Source organism: Pelobates fuscus, chromosome 4 (assembly GCF_036172605.1).
Source record: "Pelobates fuscus isolate aPelFus1 chromosome 4, aPelFus1.pri, whole genome shotgun sequence".
NCBI classification, from domain to species: domain Eukaryota; kingdom Metazoa; phylum Chordata; class Amphibia; order Anura; family Pelobatidae; genus Pelobates; species Pelobates fuscus.
Window position 1 is genome coordinate 74,877,166 of NC_086320.1, and position 19,224 is coordinate 74,896,389.

Genomic DNA, 19,224 nt, shown 5'->3' on the forward strand with positions numbered 1-19,224 from the left:
CGTGCATGGCACACGTGCCATAGGTTGCCTACCCCTGCTCTAGGTACACCCCTGCTCTGTATTCACAATATTGTTGAAGTCCTATTAAGTCTAAATATCTACAATATAAATATCCAAATGAAAAAACTATGAGTGTGAATGTTTAGTAACAACTATCCACCTTTCCTAAATGAAAGTTTAGTACTTGCCAATAAAATATTGTCTTGTCTAAAAATACAAGATCTGAAACCTAATCTAAAAACAAACTTGAAAAAAAAAACATGCATATAATGTAACAACACAATAAGCTTGGTTTGTGATGGTGTCCCTTGAGAGACAGCAGAAGAAGTGCTGCCCTCATTAAAAACAAGTGAAGAAAATTGATCATAGAATTGTGCAGCTGTGGGGTAAGGAAGCAGCCTTGGTCTTACTGTGGTTGCATGCTTTTTATTATTTCGTTTTTTTTGATGTACACTATTACTCACTTTTACTATTGCTCACAGCTAAAAAAAAAAATACAAGACTGGCCTTCTACAAAACAAGACATATCCACCCTCATTGTGAAAATAAAACTATGAGTAAGTGTAAATATGTTTTGTACCTTTATAAATAAATAATGAAGATTGAAGTAGGATATAGAGAATATTGGGTCTATAGCAATTTAACTTTAGTTTTTTTTGAGTTTGGTAACCTTTCTGTACAAGTAGAGCCACAGGTCACGTTACCGATGTATCCCAGAGGTCTATGGAGACCTTAATCTGTGAAAGGGAAAGTTACTGGTTCAAGAGAGAATCTGAGGTAAGCATGGTAACTTGGAGCAAGAGAGTGAGCAGATCAAAGGGTAGAAATTAACCAGTTTGCTGTTTGACCAACAATGTCACAAGTGAGAGGCTAATTTGTCTAAAAATAGATAATAAGTGGAAAGGAAAATGCAATGAAATATGGATCGATTCTAATTTAAAGGTTGATGTTACTTCAGGGTGGAGGGGAATATTCATACAGGTGAATGTTTTATGGTTTCCTTTAGGGCAGGGGTGGGTAATTTTTGACACTCCAGATCTTGTGGACTACATCTCCCATAATGCTCTTACAGTCATAATACTGGCATAGAACCAATGGAGATGAGGTCTAGAACATCTGAAGTGCCAAAGGTTGCCTACCCCCGCTTTATGTGAATAAGAATAATGGAACATCTATCATACCTCAGTGGCTGATTCTTTTACTTCTTTCTGTAGACTTTCCACAAGTTTTTCCAGAGATTTAATAGCATCAATGCAGGCACGATATTTCTTTTTGTATAACTCTAGAGATGATTCACATGTTTTGGTCTCACCACAGCTCTGTACAATCTTTTGTTCAATAGTTTTTATACGCTCCATTAAGTGTGCAATTTTGGCTTTTTGCTTTTCAGTTACTTCTTTCTCTCCAGCCACCTAAAAAAGTAAATGCATGGAAAGTTGACTCGAGCTTACTGGTGTAGTCTGTTGTAGAATATGTACAACTATTTACATTCTGTAACATTTATTTTGATCTAAAATGTAAATGTCATTTTCTTCTTAAATCGGCAGAGATTCCAAACCAATAGCTTGCATAAAGATACGTAAGCATTCAAATAATTCTCAAAAACCCTAAGCCTGGTTTTCTGGTATTCCTACCATATGTCTCCCTCCATCTAGGGAAATATACTTGATGAAATCCATCTAACAATAAAGTAGGCAGACTAATGTCAATAATAATTTGATGACAATGGTTGCCATCATTTAGAAAAGTGGTTGCCCACCCATTTCTATGGTCTGTATATTGCACATGTGAATTTTCACAGATATAAATAGGTTGATTTTTTTTAACAGTGCAATTAATAAGCACGTAGCTCTTTTAAAAGGTTAGCTCTGCACTGGTGATAACATTTCTGTCTATGTCAATGGTTTCCAACAGTGACGATACTGTGATGATAAGGCTCCCCTCTAGCTGCGAGGCCCGACTGCTCCATGTGGCCTTGCGGCTAGAGACCTACAGGGGGAAACATACTTAGCCTTTCGGTACCAGCGAATAGTTCCTTTGCGTTCACCGGCACCAAGCTGCACATATGTTCAGTCACTGCCTGCTCTAAGGAAGCGTCCATAAATAGGTTTAAATACTATGACATCACACCTGTCCTTAAAGGGGCAACATCATTTAGGCGACCTTATGCTGTTTGGAATCACAGATCACATGTGAACCTATTTAAGGCCTGTTTAGGCCCTTACACATTGCCCTGTCATGGTTTCTGTTTAGTTACATGTTTACTGCTTCTGCAGTGCTGACCTGGCTTGTATATTGACCTGTATATGTCTGATATATTGACCTGTCTCGTTTATTGTACTGTGTATTTCTATTATCCTGACGTGGCTTGATTTTCGTGTATCTGTATTTCTGTTTCCTTACTTCGGCTATTTCTAACTTTGATTCTTTCTTGTAATATGTTATGTCAGCCACTCTAAGGCACGGTAATACAGCTTTTGGACCCTCACTTTGTGGCTATCCTCTTTCCTCTGTGTAAAGGTAATGGCACTGTGACACCTACCCTGTCTTCAATGGACACCAGCAGTCAACAGTTAAAGTGTTTCTAAATTTTGCTCTACAAATCCTGAATCAAGCTTTGCAGGATATAATTGTCTGACTAAAGCATGTAACAGAGGTCCAACTCCAGTAAAAAAAATTGAATAGTCAGAAAACTATTGTTGTCTTAGTCTTAATAAAATAAAAAAGTATCATATGATATATTACAGCACACAGGTCAGTATGTTTGTGTTATACACAGGCTGAAAGCCACAGTTCTTAAACTTGCTCTTGCCTGATTACTAAACAAATTGCTATATTAAAACATGTCCAGGCAATAATCACAAGTAATTATGTGAGTTTTGTTCAAAAATATAAAAAACTTAAATCTTTAATTCAATAAAATCAAAATACGTTATATAAAATGTTCCCCACCTTCTGTTTTTCTTCATGATAAATAAAATCAGCCTTCTCTAAATTTATCTCAAGACTAGCTACTTTGTCTTTGAACACTTGTAGCTTTTGCAGATCCTCTTGATGTGCTTCAGTGATGCGAACAAATTCTTTTTGCATTAGTGATGACTTTTGGTTCCATCGCTCTAAGTCTGCAGTATGGACTTGTTTAGCAATATCCAAATCTTTCTGCAATTTTTCTACTGTTGTGATATAGTTCTGAATCTTAAAGATTATAGTGAAAGAAAGAAAAAAAAATTATTACTATAGCGTCATGCATAATGATATCGAACAACTGGTTATACATAAAGTGCACGAAATTATAAGCCACAGATTGTTATCTTTACACTTAAAAACAGACATAAAATAAAAGAATCAATGTCTGGGAAAGTACATGTATTTAAATGTTTAGCAGCAGTAAGTGAATGACATAATACAAAAATTTTCCCTTACCAACTTTCCTAAAAGTTTCCAAAAAATTACCATTAATGAATACAATTATACCAAAGTGGACAGCTCTACCTTATTTACTAAGTAGGTGATATAACTTGCCATTAGAAAACAGTTTAAAAATGGATCAGGTCATGCATTTGTCTGCAAACATCAGACCTGTTTTTTTTGTGTTATCTTGACAACACAGGTATGGAAATAGTTCAGAACATATGAATAAAATAACAGTAAAATGCTGTCCTAAAATAACATGAGAACCATTGAGCATATCTGAACTGAGTTCATTCTGAATTCTCTTTATGAATGCAAAAATATACTTTTGAAAAGCCAGATACCAGAGAACTCCTAATATGGAGTAGTGAAAAATAGAACATACATCTCCTGAAAAAAAAAAAAGGAAGGATGGGAAGGAAAGATCACGGGGAGAACTTAGACTGCATAAATCACAGGGAGGACAAACACAAGAGACCAGACAAGAAAGGAAAAGACAGAAGGACAGAGACAAAGAGATGATTTCTTATGCATGATTTTATAGAAACGCACATAGAAGCTTATTGTTTAGATACTAATTTTTATTCTAAAAATCACGACTTGCTTGCCACATCCTGCTTATTCAAAACAGTGTGCTGGAATGTGTCCACTGCTTCCAATTTGTAAAACTATCTTAAACTACTATGTAGAAGTCATTTATAAGTTTATGTGTCTTAGTTTAAGCTATATTGAGGGCGCTGCTAAAAATTGAGGAGCTAAAGACATCTTTGTGGAAGTTAAATTATGATATTATTAACCACACATTTATTTTCTAAGAAATAAATTACATATATAAAAGTGTGCAATTTTGTTTCTGCAGTGTGTTTTTCAGGCAATGAAGCATTTATATATGTGCATTATATAAATACATATTAACACACACACGCGCATGAACGGGCTTAACTAAAACTTTGCAACTAGCAAAATAATTTATGTCTAGAATACTAAGGTTGTTCTTATGAAAGTATTTACCAATGTGAAAATAATTTCATACTGTATTTCAGAGATTATCTCATCACTGTTAAAAATGCACTGGAAATGTATATATGGCATTTGATCCCAACTGTCTATTTGAAAAATCCAGAACATTTATAGATCTGGGAAGAACAAACGCTGAAAACTTTAATTCCTTAAACCACTCTGCCAACCTGTCAACTTAACTTGCATGTTGTTATTATTTAATTTGATGAATGTGAAGCCTGCATAATGGAAAATTGTACAGATGACTGAAAATTTTAAATTTTGCCTGCAAATGGTTTTCGACTGTGTACATTGTTCATGACTGCTTCAAACAACTGTTACAAATCTCAAATTTATGGAACACCATGGCTGTTGATGAATTGTTCTTTAACAATTATGTTTTACTAGCTTGAATAGTTCCCCTTCCACAAGCATTTAAAACCATCATATGTTTTTTGTTTGTATTTATACTTGGATGTTTCCTATACCGGAATTCATGGAAATTCTTAGCCGAGTACTTCTGTGAAACATGCAAATGTATCCTTCCATACCTGTCCCAGATGAATTTCTTGATCGTGCAAAAGTTGCTGTTTTGCTTTTTCAGTTTGACTTAGTTGATCTTCCTGCTTATTGCATTTTTCCCATAGTTCACGGGTTTCCGTCTGCAAACATTTTGACTTTTGCTGCAGCCTTGTGACCTCTTCCTCTTGAATTCTCAACTGTAAAGAAAACATAAGCGACATTAATTCATTATTCAGTAAACAAAAGGTTGTGGTGCACTGAAAACTGATTAGCAATATTTAGGACAAAATAGGCAAACGTAATTTTACAGACTACGTTGCGGAAGCAGATTGTCATCACAACAAAATTCACTGTTTAGAATGCTTTCGGTTTTGATGAATCCTAAAACAGAAAATAAATACTTTTACCACATTTCCCAAAGTATATGATCTAACAATGTACTTTTAGTGCAGCACACTGTATAGCTAAAATGTATTACACATGGCATGGTATAAATATGTCAATATTCAGACATTAACAAAAGATAGGATAAACATGCGTACAAGGAGGAAGGGAATACGAAGGATAAGAATAAGTAAACGATTAGGGTATAGCTGGGTTACTGAGTTGACTTGGTGTGGAAAATAAGAAAACTCTGCAAATGTACATTTCGGTCAAAACATATCATGGGCTTACCTCTTCCTGACAGCCAAAATATTTCTCCTGTGATGTTTTCAATTCTGTCTTAAGTTGCAATGAGATTTGATCTCTGTTATTAACCTAAAAAATACAATTTTATAAATGAAATACAGATGGGTAGCACGTAAGACAGAGACTAAATAATTGCATACATTAGAACTCTATGACATGCTTAAATTTTACACCACTTTTGCTCTTTCTGTTGGTATTGCTAAATCACTTATTTAACCAGTGAATTAACCCCTTAGTGACCAGACCATTTTTCAATTTTCTTATGGTTAAGGACCAGGGCTGTTTTTAGATTTCTGCGATGTTTGTGTTTAGCTATAATTTCCCTCTTACTCATTTACACATATTATATACAGTTTTTCTCGACATTAAATGGTCTTTCTAAAGATACCATTATTTTCATTTTTATTATGATATCATATAAGTTACTATAAAAAAATATAAAATATAATAAAATCTTTTTAAAAAAAACACTTTTTCTAACTTTGAACCCCAAAATTTGTTACATATCTTCAACCGCCAAAAAACACCCATGCTCAATAGTTTCTAAATTGTGTCCTGAGTTTAGAAATATCCAATGTTAACATGTTCTTAGCTTTTTTTTTTGCAAGTTATAGGGCAATAAGTACAAGTAGCACTTTGCTTTTTCAAAACCATTTAAAAAAAAAAAAAAAAAATTAACTAAAGTTACATTGTAACACTGATATCTGTCAGGAATCCCCGAATAACCCTTTACATGTGTATATTTTTTAAAAGAGGACAACCTAAGGTATTTTGACTCTTTTCATGCAACCATTTTACCACCAATCTATGCCAAAAAAAAAACCCACACACAACAATTTAAGAATACATGTATTGACTTTTCCTTAAGGGGTTAAGGGTTACTGATAAAGAACATCCTAATATGTGTTTAGCAACATCTCCTGAGTACAGTGATACAAACTATGTATAGGTGTGTCGGGTTCTCTAAGGGCTTATTTGGAGGGTGCACATTCCAGTTTTCCAACTTGGAATTTTCACAGCTAAGCATTATGCACTCATGTTCTATTTGGGACATTTTTGAAGCCGGCCAATGTAATTTACCCCCATCAAACCATGTATGTTTGAAAAGTAGACACCCTAGAGTATTTCAAATAGTCGTACTTTAACACTTTTAATTCTACCACCAGTCTTTGTCAACGTTTTGGGTAGTAATTTCTTTGTGTTATTTTTCACACACATTGTACTTTAGGCACGGATTATCAGCTCCTGTCATGTGTTACTGCCAAAGAACACCCCAATATGTGTTCAGCAACATTTCCTGAATACAGTGATACCAACCATGTATAGGTGTGTTGGGTTCTCTGGGGGGCTAAAAGTCCTTATTTATTTATTTATTTATTATTTATTTATTTGAGTGCCTCAAGGCACTCAGCACACAGGCAGAGAATTAGAAGCCTGCCTGATGGCTTCCGATGCTCTGCTACATTGCCAGGCGCCACGTGGAGAAAACCAGAAGCGGGCGGCTTGGCAGTCAGGAGATGTATTGAAGGATGCCTTGACATGGAGACATTGGTGCAATACCCTTAGAGTGGCTGGAAGCGATCACGATCGCTTCCAGCGCTCATATTTGTTGCAGACATACCGTCCGCAGTCCTTAAGGACCATTTTTGACAGACATACCTAGTATGTCCGCGGCCCTTAAGGGTTAAAGGGACACTCCACTGCTCAAAATATATAACATTTGCTGTTTAGTAGATATACCCCAAATGAAAACGTGCATGCATTTAATTATGCATTTTTTTCATTGGAGCTATATTTAAATATTGCTTGCAAAAACTGCAGATCTTGTGTCTGCTGCCTTTGCAAGCCCTCCTCTTCTAACCCAGTCCAGGCTTTATGAGACTGTTCAATAACAGAGTTCTCAATGCAGCACAATGAGAAGTCTGTGCAAGGCAGGTGCTCTGGGCAATTTCTGTCTTTTGAGTTCAGTGTAACTTAGCTAACTAAACCAGGAAGTAACAGGACCAGTTGTCTACATGGAAATCCAGTACGGGTGGGGGCAGAGACTGGTCTTTGAGCAGATCAAAGGTGTGTTGAGCGAGCTCCCGCACATATTACCTATTTTGGAGAATAACCCCAGTTAAAACACAGCTATCACCACCATCACACAGTACCTATCTACAGATCTACAGACACCTCACCCGGTTACTTGGAGACTGTGGCGGCATGCTGAGGCCCATAGGCATCTAGGCTGGGCAAAGGCAGCCGATCTGATTTCACTTCTAACAAGTCAGCTGAGCAGATCGACTCTACTCCTACCCTCCCTGACCTCTATAACTCCTCCAACTAATGAGGATGCCTCCAATTACTTCCCTGAAAACAAGCACAAGATGGCTGGAGGCCTTTGTCCAGTGAGGCAGAGCCTGACACTGAGCTGCAGAGATACATGCAACTGTATTGGGTGCTCTCTGCTGAAACTGGTGGCAATACTTCTAGGCACAGCTGGAGATGCGATCGGAAGCTCCCCCACTATGATTTCAGGAACCTGACCGATGGGAAGAACCTCAAGGGTGATGATGAGCCCCTTCAGGGTGAATATATTCAACAAGCTCATGTTCCTTGATCTGTATACCCACCTAGGCTGCGTACCAAGCACGTATTCACCACATTGCACCAACCACATTGGAAGCAGAAACTCCAGCAAAAATGGCATTGTCTGGCCCTTCCGTAACCTCCTGGCTAAGAAGGTCCTGGACTTTGTGAAACCCGGGTCCGTGGTGACAAGGAGCAAGCCATGGCATGAGTCTGGGGCTGGAGGGGTGCCCTGCACAGCCACAGTCATGTCAACTTCCCAAAAGGACAATTCAAGTATACCCAGAGCTTACCAAATAAGAGAGTAGGCTGAACAACATTTCCCATTCACATGAGGGCCTACTACATAAGTGCCATACGGTGTTTCAGTACTCACCACTTAGATTTAGCTTCCTTCTGAGCATCCTCATTTTATATTTTCTATGTGTTGTTTACTAAGAATGCTTTCTGCTCACATGTCTAGTGCAGCAGTGTTATCAGCTTGTTTGTGTTTTACATGTTAATTGCATTCAGTTGTTTTCCAGCATCCTGTATATTAACTTTTGATTTCTCTTGATTATATACTCTCTGCTAATTTAAACACCCAGTGCTTCACATTCTACTCTGATCATCTATTAGGTGTTGACTGGTTGCACTGTGTTCTATCTTGTTTATTAATTTAAAAAGTGCCTTACTTTGACATTTTATACTACATCTGTACCTATCGTATGTACCTGTGCAAAAATGTCTATGTGAGCTTTGTATATCTACCTATGCACTACAAAAAATAAAGAATGTAAAAAAGCCAGGGGGGTGTAATCAGTATAATTTATTTTTAAAAGTGTCAATTTCTATTAAAATCTGAACTTTTTCCAAATAAAATAGGACACATTCTTCACACATAAAGCTTTTCAGCATGCACAAGTAGTTTAGGGGTCTGGAGTGTCCCTTTAAGTTTGTTTTGATTTGGTTAATTTCAAAATGTATAGATTTTTGGTTCAGCAGAAATGTTATATATCTTTTCATTTGGTTATCACATTTAGATAGTGGAAAAATGGAAACATCTGCAGTGGTTTTAAACCACTTATCAATTAGAAATTACTGATAAGATTATTTCCAATCTCTTCTAAGTCCTCTCTCTCTCTATCACTGTCGCCAGCTACTAGCTCTTTCAAAAGATAACCTGAACCAACTTAACAGTCTCACATCCAGTTTTCCATTATCAGGAAGTGATGGAAAACTGATGGGCAGTCTTAGATTTGGTCAAATGTTTGCAGTAAATCGACAAATGATTGGATAATAAAACACTTCCCAGCACTGCATGATAATGATTGGTCCATGATTGTGGTCACATGATTCATGTCAGAAAATGCTTACTGCTGTACTGTCATTGGCTACAGCATCTAACGTACAATAAAAAATTAACAAATGGAACCAAAGAAAATTCAGGACTGAACCATTCGTTCATTAAATATCGATTTTGTTTTAGTTTTCAGATGAAATTAAAAGAAAAATGAAATCTCCATTCATTTTTTCTTTCATCCTATCCCTAGTCCCCTAAAGATGAAATATGAAAACGATCATCAGATGGGCCCTTGTCTCATAAGTTTCATCTGAACAAAATATAGAACTTCAAATGCATGGCAGCATCTATCTAGGTCCAGTGAGCCCATATCTACTTAATTCTTAGCCTTAATAACTTTCTTGTAGAATAATACAAAAACACATACAATACTCTTGTGTAGCCATTTCACACAGTACAGAGTATTAAGCCATGTATGTCCTTAGGTTTAGTTTATTCCCTAAGAAAAATACAATTTTATATATACACAAAATATACACAAAATTATAAATGAAACACTTTTGTTTTTGCCCCCATTTTCCATGAGCTGATCTCAAAGATCTAAGCCTTTTTCTATGTATACAAAAGGCCTATTTCTCTCAAATATTGTTCACAAATCTGTCTAAATCTGTGTTAGTGAGCACTTCTCCTTTGCTGAGATGATCCATCCACCTCACATGTATGGCATATCAAGATGCTGATTAAACAGCATGATTATTGCAAAGGTGTGCCTTTGGCTGGCCACGATAAAAGGCCACTCTAAAATGTGCAGTTGTTAATGTAGTTGTTCTGGTGAGTATAATCATTGCCTTCAGGCATTTTAATGCAAACACTGCCTTTTCAGAGAAAAGGCAGTGTTTACATTGCCCCTAGGGACACCTGCAAGTGGCCACTCCTCAGATGGCCACTGGAGGTGCTTCCTGGGGCACTGCTGCACTGTAGGCACGGGGACGCACTGCATGGGGACGCTGAATATTCCTCATAGAGATGCATTGATTCAATGCATCTCTGTGAGTATGTGCTGATTGGCCAAAACAGCGTTTGGCCCTGTCCCTTGCCTATTTTAGCCAATCCAATGCTTTCCCTATGGCAATTTTGATGATGTCACCAAGGGGACGGGCCAGTGCCGGAGGATCCGCACAGCGCTGGAAATAAGGTGAGTTTTAATTGCTTTTAACCCCTTAAGGACACATGATATGTGTGACATGTCATGATTCCCTTTTATTCCAGAAGTATGGTCCTTAAGGGGTTAAGGGGGCTAAGTGGGGGGTTTAGCACTATAGGGTCAGGAATACATGTTTGTGTTCCTGACCCCATAGTGTTCCTTTAAAGATTGCAGTTTATTGATAAGCCTGCTATGTGCGCCAGTGTCAAAAACCTTAAAATAAAATCAAGATAAGCAATGTCTACTGCACCACCCTGATCTATTATTTTAGTTACTCAATCAAAAAATTCAAAAAGATTAGTTTGGCATGACCTCCCCAAAGTAAAAAAAAATTGTCTCCGATCTTGAAATTCATGTGATTTTAGATGTTCAACAATCCTATCCTTTAACATGGTTTCCATTACTTTCCCCACTACTGAAGTAAGGCTTACTGGCCTATAGTTGCCCGACTCCTTCCTACAACCTTTCTTGTGAATGGGCACAACATTCACTAATTGCCAGGCTTCTTGGACTACTCCCATTAACAATGATTGGTTAAATAAATCTGTTAATGGTTTTGCTAGTACACCACTAAGCTTGTTTAATAATTTTGGGTGTATTCCATCAGGCCCCACCGACTTATTTGTCTTTACTTTTAGTGGAGTTACTATTACAAATGTCCAATTAGATGTGTCTCATAGATAAGCATTAAACAAGTGTATCTCAATGAGAAGCACTCACTTTTACTTTGAACTGTAGCTCAACCCTCCTCACTGTCTGCTTTATGGCTGGAAGGTGTTACTATGGGGGTTTATAAAAGTCCATATTGTTTTTGCCAGCTTTATAAAATAAGCCTACAGAGCTTAAGCAAGGTGAAATGCTTTAGGGGACTGAAGTGTCCTTTTAATTGCTTGACTCAAAGAAAGTATACATCTATACTTACACATTTATAGAGATTATACACTCTGCAGGGATTCCATCTCTGGAGAGCACCTGCATTTAGAGTTATTTGCATATTCACACACTCAATGTATTCTTCCATACAGCAATATTACATCCAATAATTGAATCAAATAACTAACTATTCATATGTTAATAATAATATAGTGGAAACAAAAAAAACTTTTTTTTTCAGGATTTTTGGGGGATGTGTCTGCGTTTCTTACAGCCTTTCAAAAAACTAAAAAAAAACCTTACAAATAATATATACATTTATGTGTTAAGATAGAAATTTCCCTATTTTTTAAAATAGTTTTTCATGAACGATAGCGCTTTCTAAAATTAAAAAAAATAGTGCTATTTAAATGCAAATGTCTCTCTCTACTTCAGAGAAGAAAAAAAATTGCATTTGAAATCATAAACAAAATGTATTTCTGTATTTATTTTAAGAAAAGTACATTCATTTTTCTTGCCATTTACTTTTCTGGCATACTCACCAAATGGACCTCAAACAATAAATAAAGTATAAACGAGTTACACTGTATAAAAAAGTAATAGCACATTTAAGGTTGTCATTTATGAAGTCCTGAGGTTATATTAAAGCAAATGACATGCCTTATATTCTTGAAATGCAGAACTGACAAGAGGCACTTAAGACAGAAAAAGTCTAAATGCACTGTAACACACGCACACACACCTCTTGTTGTGCAGTTTTATGTTTCTCTGTGACAACTGCCAGTTTCAAGTCTAGTTTCTTCCTTTCTTCACTCATCTTGGAAATATCCTGGGACTGCTGCTTGATTTGCTCTGTCAGTTGAATATTTTCTTCCTTAAGTTTATGTAAAAGTTTCTCCCGGTGGAGTAACTGGATGTAAAACAGATAAATGTAAGGTTCATTTCAAATATTGCTGTCCCGTCTTCACATTATGTTCCCCAAAGTGAAGCTTTATTCCTCTGCAGGGATGGAATCTAAGCTAAGAAAAAGGATGCTTGTCTTTTGAATATTCACAACATACATTTGCACTGACTCAACTGTTTCAGGCTAAATATATCTTAGAGTTTATTTTTTTTTTTAGATTATGGCTTGTTGGAACAAAACACAAATTAGAGTAGGAGGTTCTAGTCATTGTCTATTTTATGCTGTTAATGTATGGCGTAATCACTGGTTCAACAGTGACAAATAGATGAAAGTCTAACAATGTTTTCAATAGTGAAGTCAGAATGAAGTCTGATGACCATGCAAGTCTTTTGGAATAGTTTATAAAAAGGTGAATAGCTGCACAGTTATAACGTCAAAAATCTGGTTCTGTATCATATAAAAGAATTCCGGTTTTCAACAGAACAAACAGGAAATGAACTAAAATTATATTTAAAAAAAAATTCTATAAATAGCAGTCATAATATAAGTGTTTTTATTAGGAAGTCTATCTTGGTAATCCCTTTTGTTTCAGTATGTCCTGATTTGTAAATGTTATTACTACTAGACTCAATAGATCTAGATGTAATAACTTTGGAAGGATGAAAGACCAGATGTCCATGAATGACACCTACTGCATTGACCGAATGTGGTCCATTAGAAGAAATAAAGCTTCAATTAAAATTGATTTTCTTGGCTAATATTTTATTTAGTTACAACATAGAAATAGTTTCATATATTTATTTTAATACTACAAAACTGTTCTAATCTGCACATTCAAACTTTAATTTTATTCACATGCTACCACTATTGGCTGTAATCTGTCAATTAAAAGTACAACACTTTTAATTTCTTCCAGATTCAGGAAAATAAATATACGATGGGAGGAATTATGTGTTTGTATTCTCCATAAAAAAACAAATCTAAACAGACACTGATTTAGACTCTGTTGTTACCTGAAAAAATGCAAATGTGGATACAAATAATTGAATTGCTCATGTGTATGAAATAAATTGACGGATCAAACTTATTGGAAAATGACAGAATCTTACACAAAAATAGTAATTTTTCAAAATATGTATTTTTGATTGTTCTAAAACACAAAAAAAGCAAATACTTTTTATTTGGCTCGCATCTGGGAAACATTACTAAAGGTAACAGAAACCATAAACAATCACAACTGAATCCTTAATTATAGATGTATATTTTAGGTGATTACACTGCCAAAGAACAAGGGGGGAGGAAGCAAAGGTTAATATAAAACAGGCAATTAAAATCGATTACCTCATCATAACAGGCAGAGTACTGGTTTTGAGCTTTTAATAGTTCCTTCTGTAGGGTTTCACATTTGGATTCTTTGTCATGTATCTAAGAAAAATAAATTCAGAAAATGCTTGAATAGAATCAAGATCAATCAAGCGGATGAGAACAGTTTGCTTTAATTCTACATGGTGCCAGTTGGTGATTGCAATACTTTGCTTCTTTTGTTGGCATGCAAGGTGTTAAACCGGCAACAGTAGGAACAGAGCAACATCACAAATCCAAAACATTTTTTTATTTTCATTGGCTTGCACATGTATATGTTGCCGGCAGCTTCGGGCTTGACTTACACAGTAATTTTTCATATAAGGTTTAAATAAACATGTTTCCACTAATAGATACAGCACAACCCAAGTGAGTACCTCCATGTTAATGGGAAGCTAGCGTGAATGCACATTGGGTTGAATGAGCCGTTCAAACGACTTAAACATAGCAGCACCTTACTTGGTGTGAAAGGTTTCAATTTCAACATTTTCTAAACACAGAAAAATGTATCTCTCCAATTCAGAATATTGAATGTCTTATGGAAAGTGAAAGGTCATTTGTAACTGTCCAGACGATTGATGGAGTTGAGATACCTCCTTGACCTTCACCCTGCACTCATAAAAAACAGTTTCAGATGACAGAGCATCAGGCAAGTTTTTTAACAAATGTCTTTTTTTATTCCCTTATTGCGCTACTGATTTGTTATCTTATACATTTCATAATTGTGTGTCAACATTTAATTGCTGCATGTCTTCCCTCATTAAAAAAGCTAACTGTCAGCTAATACTGCTTAGCAACATTTCCTGTTTGCACTAATTCATGCAATTCTGCCTGCTTTCGCCTTGGTTTTCTATCACGTTCCGTGACATAATTGCTTCAGACGCCTTTACAAACTGCCAAGGTCATTGCGTACAAAACATATATAGTCCAATTATAGATTGTTATAAGGAATGCAAAGTGCAGAAATGTTACTTTACTAAGATAAAAAAAATAAAAATAAATGATTTATCACATTCAGCTCAGCAACACAATATGAACACCTTTGGTGAAATAAAATAAAAATTGCACCTGGGAATCAGAGAACGATTAAATAGTCGCAGATTCAGGATGCAAACTGAATTTCACGCATAAGTAACAACATATGAATATATACATTGATATTGTTGCCAGAAGTGACACTATGGTTAAAAAAAAAAATCTAATCAATTGTAATTTATTTTACTTTTTAGAACGGATTTAAAGGTATAAGATAACCTTCTAGATAATGCTCTTTAACAATCACGGTACAGTGACTTACTTGACTTACCATATATAAAATCAAAGTGGTAAACCGTGCCAGAGAAGTATTGAAAGTAGATAAAATATTATAATTGCATATACATACATACAGGATATCCAATGATATGATGGTGCATATAGCCCTCAAGAAAAATAATATACGGAACAATAATAGTGCAATGCGTCAATAGTAAAATAACGTAAATAGAATGTATAATAGTCAATTAGAAGACTAACTCACACTTTGCAGAGCTACTGAGAGCTCTGCCGTATAGCGCCTGGACGGTACAATCCCAGTCTTGGGATATAAGGGTGGTGGTATAAAACGTTATCCAATACTCCACAGCCGTATATGTAGAAAGAGTAAAAAATAGAATACAATAGTATAGTATGTACAGTAAAATAATGGTATATAAAAAGCAGCACATATCCTACTTACACTTTTCAGAGCAATGCACTGCTCTGGTGATAGAAGCTTATGGTGGTATGATCCCCACAAAATGATGTAGGAAGTAAGCAGGATTCAAAGTGAAGCAGGACCGGACAATGTGATGGTAAAGGCTGGAACTTTATTGGTACATAAAATTATAAACTTCCTATATCCTTTGGTAGGGATCATACCACCATACGCTTCTATCACCAGAGCAGTGCATTGCTCTCAAAAGTAAGTAGGATACCTGCTGCTTTTTATTTACCATTATTTTACTGTACATACTATACTATTGTATTCTATTTTTTACTCTTTCTATATGTATGGCTGTGGAGTATTGGATACCGTTTTATACCACCATCCTTATATCACAAGACGGGGATTGTACCGTCCAGGCGCTATACGGCAGAGCTCTCAGTAGCTCTGCAAAGTGTGAGTTAGTCTTCTAATTGACTATTATAGATTCTATTTATGTTATTTTACTATTGATGTATTGCACTATTATTGTTCTGTATCTTATTTTTCTTGAGGGCTATATGCACCATCATATCATTGGATAACCTGTATGTATATACAAATATAATATTTTATCTACTTTCAATACTTCTCTGGCATGGTTTACCACTTTGTTTTATATTTCTGGTCACTATTAGCATGTATTGGGAATTCCTGCTGGTTCACTGCTGCCCTGTACTCTGTTATTTTAGTGAGCACCTGTATCCTATATTTTTCCATTGACTTAACATATATATTCAAAGTTGTTAACTTTTGCATGAAAAAATAAAACGCATCTACCCTATCTATGTAGAGGAAAAGTCCCATAAGTATTTGTTCTCATTTTCACCTGACTTCTAATTCATTGTAAAGGAAAATATTATGGATCTCTGTGATAAACTAGAAAGCAGGTATGCAAATGAGAAAACAAAACATGATAATTATGTGGGCAACTTAGGATATGCATTTTAGAAAATTCACATTGTTTTGGTTTGGCTGTTCATTGTGCCTGTCTCGCAAGTACCAATAAGCCAATAAATGATGGTTTTGGTGTGCTTTCTTTTAAAGCCTGGTAGTGATTCTTTTGCCCATACATGCACAGATGTTCGATATTCCTCTCATTCAATTGAATGGGAGTCTGGGAGTTTGCTGGTATATACCCACTAGTTTATGACTTACATGATAGTTATTGGTGGACACTAACAGCTGATGGATTTACTGAAAGAAAATTATGTTTAACCCCTTAAGGACACATGACATGTGTGACACGTCATGATTCCCTTTTATTCCAGAAGTTTGGTCCTTAAGGGGTTAAATGAGTGTTACATCCACCCTAGAATGTATTTTTATATTCATAATATATATACACATATTATATATATATACATATATATTTATTAACAAATCCTGGAATATCTACTCATGAAGACCTAAAGATGGAGAAAATTCACAATTCAATACAGACAACTGGCATAGTATGCCTCAATATATATTTATTTAAAAATATATCTATAGGCAGGTGAGTGTGGTGTGTCTTAAAGCACCATTGAAAGCCAAAGCAAAGGTAGGAGTATAACCAAAATATGCAGTCTAATTTAGATTGCTCAGTCAAGTTACCTGAACATAAATAATTTCCCCTGGACTGCATGTGGCATTTGTTTACTAAAAGGGACACATTTGTTTAGTTTACTGGGTCAATGAATAGGGAAAAAACAGAATAATAAAACTATTAAACTCTAAGCACAGCAATTTGCAGCATATGCTCACTAGCCTCCCAATGCTTCCCTATGGAAACTCATTATCTCAGCAAAGGAGGTAAGACCAGTGGCGGACTAAAGGGGGGGTGGGGGGTGGAGGGGGCAGTCCGCCCCGGGTGCCACAGGTAGCGGGGTGACATGACCCTGGTCTGAGAGCTAATGGGGGATGTGTGAGCTGCGCCCCATGGCAGCTATGGTATCGTACAGCTCACACGCAGAGACCAGCAAGCTGAACTGGCTGCACAAAAGGAAGAAGGGGTCGGAGATATGGACATTCAGGGAGGGGCCAATCCGCGAGCGGGACTGGGCTTAACACGGCCCTTACCCGCTGCTGTTACTGCTGCACATGGAGGTGCAGCAAGAAGAAATCCCTGCTCCTCCACCTAACAGGCTCCAGCCAGGGAAGTACTTCAATGAATCCACTCCTCCAGCCCACACTGTCTGTAAGTAAGAGCATGTGTGTGTGCATGTGTGTGTGTGTGTGTGTGTGTGTGTAACTGCCTGTAACTGTGTGTGTGTGTAACTTTCTGCCTGTAACTGTGTGTGTGTGTGTAACTGTCTGCCTGCAATTGTGTGTGTAACTGTCTGTGTGTGTGTAACTGTCTGTCTGTAACTGTGTGTGTGTGTGTAACTGTCTCCCTGTAACTGTGTGTGTGTGTGTGTGTGTATAACTGCCTGTAAGTGTGTGTGTGTGTGTGTAACTGACTGCCTGTAACTGTGTGTGTGTGTGTAACTCTCTGCCCGTAACAGTGTGTATGTGTGTGTAACTGTCTGCCTGTAACTGGGTGTATGTGTGTAACTGTCTGCCTGTAACTGTGTGTGTGTGTGACTGTCTGCCTGTAACTGTGTGTGCATGTGACTGCATGCCTGTGACTGTGTGTACCTTTCTGACTGTGACTGTGTGTGACAGTCTGCCTGTGACTGTGTGATGCTGCCTGTGAATGTGTGTGTGCATGCCTGTAACTGACTTTGTGTGTAACTGTTTGCCTATAACCGTGTGTGACTGTCTGTCTGTAAATGTGTGCATGTGACTATCTGCCTGTGACTGTGTGTGACTGTCTGTCTGTAACTGTGTGCATGTGACTATCTGCCTGTGACTGTGTGATGCTGTCTGTAACTGTGTGTGTGGCTGTAACTATGTGTATGACTGTCTGCCTGTAACAGTGTGTGTGACTGCGTGTTACTGCTTGTAACTGACTGTGTGTGTGTGTGTGTGTGTAACTCTCTACCTGTAACTGTGTGTATGACTGCCTGTGACTATATGTGTGACTGTCTGCGTGTGACTGATTGTAACTGTGTGTGACTGTCTGCCTGTAACTGTGTGTGAGGGGGTGCATGGGTTTTAAAAAGTTTACAAATTTGCGCAATACATTTTAATTTTTTTTTTAAAAAAGAACACATTTAAAACATTTAGTAGATGTTTTTTTTTGGAGGGTGAGGGGCGATAAAAACCCAGGGTGCCACATGCTCTAGGTACGCCCCTGGGTAGGACTGGTAGCTTGGAGATCAGGGCATTGTGTTTCATAAGGTGAGTTCAAACCTTTTTTTTAATGCTTGTAGGGTGACTGTGATGATAAGGCAGTTTTATTTAACAATAGCATGAGGGCTAGATTTACATACAAGCACCTGTGGGCAGAGATTTCTCAGTTGTCCCGCTCCCATTCCAAACTAATAAAGATAAAATTTGACGTTTGCATATTATAAACATTGTTATATAAACACACACGTATAGATTGAGTGTGTGTGTGTGTACATGTGTAGCATTGTGTCTAAATGTCTAAATGAGTGCAAATCTATGTGTATGTAAGTGTGTAGACCGTGTCTGTCCCCTAGATTCCCCTCCAATCAATCATATCTGCAGTTTCCTTCCCACCACATTCAGATACATCCCAGATCCTTCTCTAATCCACCACAGATATCCATTCTCGAGGCCTCTTCATTTCAGCC

The 19,224-nt window shown here is 36.8% G+C and overlaps 1 protein-coding gene across 1 annotated transcript in view; it reads right to left on the reverse strand.

Annotated features, from left to right (window-relative positions):
- LOC134607811 (polyamine-modulated factor 1-binding protein 1-like) overlaps positions 1-19,224 on the reverse strand; it is a 340,326-nt gene that overhangs the window by 267,943 nt on the left and 53,159 nt on the right. Inside the window, 6 exon segments of the mRNA XM_063450371.1 lie at positions 1,182-1,412; positions 2,953-3,195; positions 4,962-5,129; positions 5,608-5,691; positions 12,295-12,462; positions 13,798-13,881. Coding sequence (XP_063306441.1) covers positions 1,182-1,412; positions 2,953-3,195; positions 4,962-5,129; positions 5,608-5,691; positions 12,295-12,462; positions 13,798-13,881 — 978 coding nt within the window.